Source organism: Triticum urartu, unplaced genomic scaffold (genome assembly GCF_003073215.2).
Source record: "Triticum urartu cultivar G1812 unplaced genomic scaffold, Tu2.1 TuUngrouped_contig_4738, whole genome shotgun sequence".
Taxonomy (NCBI): domain Eukaryota; kingdom Viridiplantae; phylum Streptophyta; class Magnoliopsida; order Poales; family Poaceae; genus Triticum; species Triticum urartu.
In genome coordinates, this window is record NW_024115352.1 from 1 (window position 1) to 6,199 (window position 6,199).

Here is a 6,199-nt window from a genome sequence, read left to right on the forward strand (position 1 = left end):
AGTCGCGAAAATCAATATGGCGGCGTCGAAGGGCCGGACCGTCTTGTACTTCGAGTACTTCCCGCCCAAGACGGAGGAGGGCGTGGAGAACCTCTTCGAGCGGATGGACCGCATGGTGGCGCACGGCCCCAACTTCTGCGACATCACCTGGGGCGCCGGCGGATCCACCGCCGACGTCACCCTCGACATCGCCAACCGCATGCAGAACATGGTACGCACGTCTCCCTCGCCCCGTCAACTGCCGCCTGCTGCGCCCGCCCGCGCGCGATCTGATCTGATCCGCTCTGCTCTGCTCTGTTTCGGCGCGCCTTCCGCCCGCGAGAGTGCCGGGTTCGATTCGTTTGCTTGGCTGGTTTGATCCGGCTCGGATTTAGGCGCAATGCGACGCTCTGTAATTCGTGAAGGGGGTGCTGGGAAGCATGTTCGGTTTTGGGATGACCGGATTTGCTTAATTCCGCGAATTGTCGCTTCGTCTCCATAGAGTTCGACGGGTTAGTAATTAGTTTAGATTGCTTTTACTCCAAGTTCAAAGTTAACGGACGCATTTGGTGCTAACAGCTGATTTAGGATGAAATGGAACTGGTGCCAAGTAGGAGTTCATCTGCTTCCATGTCGTCTAGTTACTGATTATGTTTAAGAGAGAATTATTGCTTACTTGCTTTCTGAGTTTAAGAGACAATTATTGCTAACTTATGCCTCAACGTGAGCAGGGGAGTGTTATACACATGGTATATTATTATTTTTTATGCTTGTATAATGCTTAGTTCAACGCACATTTAAGCTATGGAACGGTAGGGGTTTTATTGAGATTAGTAATTTTGATGAGCCGGGCCACATTGACTCACTGAGTTCATCCATTCTGACTCGGTCAACACTCTCAGTAAGGGGCTTGTTGCTTACTTGCTTTCTGAGTTTTTCTGGGATGAGTCTTGATAGGATTTCCTGTCTGGGTTTCATGGCATCGTGGTCTGAATTTCTTATGTCATGTGCTCAATGTTGGGTGTATCTGGGGACAGAGAAATGTGCCAACATGTTGTTTTTAAACAAGTAGTGACCGTTGTTTTTAAACAAGTTTGGAAGAAGACACTCATTTGATAGTATTAAAGTTTACTACGAACATTCTGTCATGCCAATATGTTGCTCTGGATAATTTCAAATTAATTTCCGAAGCTTCTTTTAAATTTCCAATGATTCTTTGCATTGCTGCCATAAATATTGTCGGTGACTTTTAACATTTCAATGTTATTATTTTGCAGGTATGTGTGGAAACGATGATGCACTTGACATGCACCAACATGCCAGTGGAGAAGATCGATAATGCTTTGGATACCATCAAGTCCAATGGGATTCAAAATGTTCTGGCACTTCGAGGAGATCCTCCACATGGCCAGGACAAATTTGTTCAAGTTGCTGGTGGATTTTCTTGTGCTCTAGATCTGGTAAGCACCTCTTCTTCCAACAGATGGAATGTAATTAAGTCTTATTACATTGGAGAGGCATGGACATGATGGCAAGCTGATTGCTGTTGCTTGTGATATCTAGGATTTCAGATGTTAGTCCTGATGCCTTCTGTTTTCCAATTGCAGGTGGAGCACATTAAAGCCAAGTATGGTGATTACTTTGGCATAACTGTCGCTGGCTATCCAGGTTAGCAACACTTAGCTTCTCTCTACAGTCGGTGGACGGTTTCAATGTTACAAATTATAATTGTTATTTCTGTTTTTCAAATGTCAGAGGCACACCCTGAGGTAATACTAGGCGAGGAAGGTGCTACGGAGGAAGCATATAGCAAAGATCTTGCTTACTTGAAGAGAAAGGTTCTCATCAATCTTGTTGGTTCTTGTAGTTGAAAATGAAAACTGTATGGTTGCTAACTCTCTTGATCGATGCCTGGACAAGATTCTATGCAAGGCCATGTCCTAATGATGTAACCTGTTGCATACCCTATGTACTTGTTGAGCATAAAATTGCTCTTTGTCAGCTTCATTCTCAATCTACATTTCTCTGCAGGTTGATGCTGGTGCTGACGTTATAGTCACCCAGCTTTTCTATGATACCGATATCTTTCTCAAGTTTGTGAACGACTGCCGTCAGATTGGTATAACCTGCCCTATCGTTCCTGGCATAATGCCAATAAATAACTACAAAGGATTTGTGCGCATGACTGGATTCTGCAAAACTAAGGTACGGTGTGTTGCTGTAGCTCCATCACAAGTAATGACATGGATGAAAGTGTATCTGGTCTGTCCCCCCTTTGGATTCACATCTTTCCCCAAAACACAAGGCAAATTGGTTTATTTGGTCATTATATAAAATTACAGGGCCGAAAAAAAGACATGTTTTAGGTAATAGTACCTTCATTATCTCCCTTTTGTGCTATATTGACTGTGTATCAATATAGCACCCTTGCTCTTGTTTCTTTGGAATTTTCCATGGCCATTTGCACCGTATTTTGAACTGGGGTTCATGGGAGCACCTGAAGGTGTGGATTGCTTCTGATACACCTTTTTTCTGGAGATAATCCAACAAACATCGAACATATAAAATATATAGAATTTTATTTTTATTCATTTACTGAATTTCGGATTGTGGTACTAACAGAATGCCACTTCAAATGTAAAAACAGATTCCAGCTGAGATTACTGCTGCCTTGGATCCTATTAAAGACAATGAGGAGGCTGTGAAAGCATATGGAATCCACCTTGGTACTGAGATGTGCAAGAAAATTTTGGCTAGTGGGATCAAGACTTTGCACCTGTACACACTAAACATGGAGAAGACTGCTTTAGCAATTCTGATGGTGATTTCCTTGTCTTGCTCGATTTAATTGTTTTTTTTCTGACAAGTTTCTAACGGTTAAATTTTTTTCCCAGAATCTTGGCTTAATAGAGGAGTCCAAGCTTTCAAGAACATTACCTTGGAGGCCACCAACTAATGTTTTCCGTGTCAAAGAGGATGTTCGCCCTATATTCTGGTATTTTTTTCTGAATTTTTCTTTGTGAAAGCTGATTGAGTATTAATACTACACATATACTCATTCAGTCTTGTCTATGATATAATTGAGCAGGGCCAACAGACCAAAGAGTTACATTTCAAGGACCACTGGTTGGGATCAATACCCACATGGACGGTGGGGTGATTCCAGGAACCCATCATACGGTGCACTTAATGATCACCAGGTAATTTCATTGTCTTGTTGTTTGAGTCTACAATAATGGTATGCACAACAGTTTTGCACAGACACTGGATGCAACATCTTCATAACACTCTAAATCCAGAATCAATACAAATTGTATACTTCTGTTAAAAAAAATACAACTTCTGACTCTGTCTTCCAGAAAGAAATATAGTTGATAGTGAACATTTACATAAGATCCAGAAATATTGGTTCAGCGGAAAATATTGGTTGCCCAACACTCTTATTGTTGGGCTCTGTCTCTTAGTTTTGTACGAAAAGAAACATTTATCTGTTTCTTAGTACCAATTCAACCATCTGCCCATGCAACATAATTCAGTTGTTTGGCATTGGTTATTCACTGTTTCAAAGATTACCTCTAGTAGTGGGCCTGCTTTTTTGTGATTTAAATTTCATAAAGTTATAGTTGTATGTGATAACATATCCGCTCTTTCACAGTTCACACGGCCACGTGGACGTGGTAAGAAGCTCCAAGAGGAATGGGCTGTTCCACTGAAATCTGTGCAAGACATTAATGAGGTAACTCTTGAACTACATGATAGTAATACTATTGCTCTGTATGCCATACAAACAATTTCAAGGTGTCAATGTTTTTGCTAACCCGCCTTTCGCACTTACAGCGGTTCGTGAACTTCTGTGAAGGAAAACTTAAAAGCAGCCCATGGTCTGAGTTAGATGGTCTTCAACCCGAGACGACGATAATTGACAATCAGCTGGTGAAGATTAACTCAAAGGGTTTCCTTACCATCAACAGCCAACCTGCTGTAAATGCAGAGAAATCTGAGTCTCCTAGTGTTGGTACGTCAAATCTATTTTGCTGTATGCTTGGTCTTCTTCTGGTACTGCTGGGAGGAAGGTTTAGGCAGAGATGATATTCTCAGACATAAATAAAACCCTTCAATCCTTGTTTTAGTAATGCTTTCTTTGCATCCTTGGGTCATTAGTTTTTCTGCCGCTCTGTATGGTGTGTGCCTTACCAAACCTGCTTTATTTTTGTTCTGTTCTGCAGGATGGGGCGGCCCAGGAGGCTATGTTTACCAGAAGGCCTACGTCGAATTCTTCTGCGCTAAGGAGAAGCTGGGCCAACTCATCGAGAAGAGCAAGGCATTCCCTTCCCTCACGTACATCGCCGTGAACAAGGAAGGGGAATCGATCTCAAACATCCCTGCGAACGCCGTGAATGCTGTCACATGGGGTGTGTTCCCCGGCAAGGAGATCATCCAGCCTACCGTCGTTGACTCAGCAAGCTTCATGGTCTGGAAAGATGAAGCGTTTGAGATCTGGTCCAGGGGATGGGCCTGCCTGTTCCCAGAGGGCGACTCGTCCAGGGAGTTGCTAGAGCAGGTACTTTCAGCTCGCCCATCGCTCTTTCTTGCGCTAGTAACAGGCTCAAAGAAACTTTTTGTGCACATAAATGCTTTGCATTTAGCTAATAGGTAGTACAAGTCTTGATATCTCGCAGCTTTTGCTAAAAACTTGTCTTTAGAATAGAGAAACACCTTTCAGACAATCAGCTAACACTAAGAGATATGACAATTGTTTTGGTACCACATGCTCTCTGAACCATAATCTAACCATTTCCACCTGGCCACCATAATATAACACATCTACTGTACCTAAGTTCCACCGACACTCCGATATATTGCTATTTATGAAATGCTGCAAAGATAATGTCGATACCACATCAAGCAGATAATATATCTCTAGGGGTTTCGCTGACATCTTTCTTGCTCTTCACTTGCAGATTCAGAAGAGCTATTACTTGGTCAGCCTCGTGGACAATGACTACATCAGCGGGGACCTCTTTGCTGCATTCAAGGAGATCTAATTTCGATGAGACCTTACAGTATGCTGCGTTTGACCGCCCTTCGCTAGAGTCCTGTAATATGATTTGTCGTGATTTCTGTCGATTTATCCAAACCACTCTATGAATAAGAATTTTCTATCTGTGTTCCTTCGTGTGCAGTCTCTCCACTTGTCTAGCTTATTTGTTACCTAGGTTTATTTTACCCAATGATGAGTTGAAGCTTTTTTAATGTATATACGTGGTAATACAGTTTACTGCCACGACAGAAGCTCAGTTCATTACTTGGGTTATAAATTCAAATGAGAACCACTCATCTATGAAGGATTGAAGATGTCAACTAGGGAGAGAGGGGGGCTTGAACAGACGACTACGAACGTTTTGCAGCTGATTTTAGATATTTGTAGAATTATAAGTTCTCTGCAAATGTAACTAACTGATCATATATGATAAGAAATTTAGCAACCTAAATTAGTTATAAAAGTAATAAGAGATAGGAAGAAGTAAAGTTGGCATGAGTGATGATGATCTCTAAGTTCATTTCCTTGGAGGGAAGCTAATCTTTGTATGATTTTGTTGTTGTTTTTTTGGCGAAAGGGTAGCTATCTTTGTTGGAGGAAATATATTTTTTGCTTTGTTGGGTACATCATGAAAATTAGTTTGGGATGGAGCCTAATGACAAATTAACAAGGCCATTCCCACAAATCGGATGGAGTTGACTTCCTCAACTCTCATTTCTCTTCTCACTTAAACTTCCATTCCCTCTAAACAATTAATGGACTTTTAATCCCCTCACCCACAACTCTCGTTCCCCATCTCTAATTCTCACGAACCGAACAAATTGACCCTGGCCTTAAAGTTTACCTACAACCTCCAAGAGTAAAAAAAAATCAAAGAGTCTTGGAAACTTGCACAAATCTTTCATCAGCCAAAAGAGGACGAATACTTGGATCTCAACTTGCCCCTCCTACTCCCCAAGAATAGCTCAAATGTGGGCAAGGAAGTGTGGGGGAATAAAAATGGGTTTTAGATGTGAAGATATGATCGAAGAGATACCATACCCCGTGGGGGAGAAGAGTATTTAGGTTAAAACTATAAAATTTGCATATTTTTTGAAAGTTACAAATCTCCGGGAATATACAAAATGCCGACGGGACTCAAAAAACAGCATACGAAAAATTGCCCCCCCCCCCCCCCCC

General features: G+C 41.8%; 1 protein-coding gene across 1 annotated transcript; it reads left to right on the plus strand.

Moving 5' to 3' along the window:
- Positions 1 to 48: 48 nt before the first annotated feature.
- On the plus strand, positions 49 to 5,150 carry LOC125528244 (probable methylenetetrahydrofolate reductase; the record flags this gene model as incomplete). Its single annotated transcript, XM_048692740.1, is given in 12 exon segments — positions 49 to 211; positions 1,257 to 1,439; positions 1,587 to 1,647; positions 1,735 to 1,817; positions 2,011 to 2,184; positions 2,627 to 2,800; positions 2,874 to 2,974; positions 3,068 to 3,179; positions 3,635 to 3,715; positions 3,817 to 3,994; positions 4,206 to 4,540; positions 4,941 to 5,150. Coding segments are annotated over 12 exon segments (1,729 nt in total), but the record flags the coding sequence as incomplete, so codon positions are not given.
- Positions 5,151 to 6,199: the final 1,049 nt, after the last annotated feature.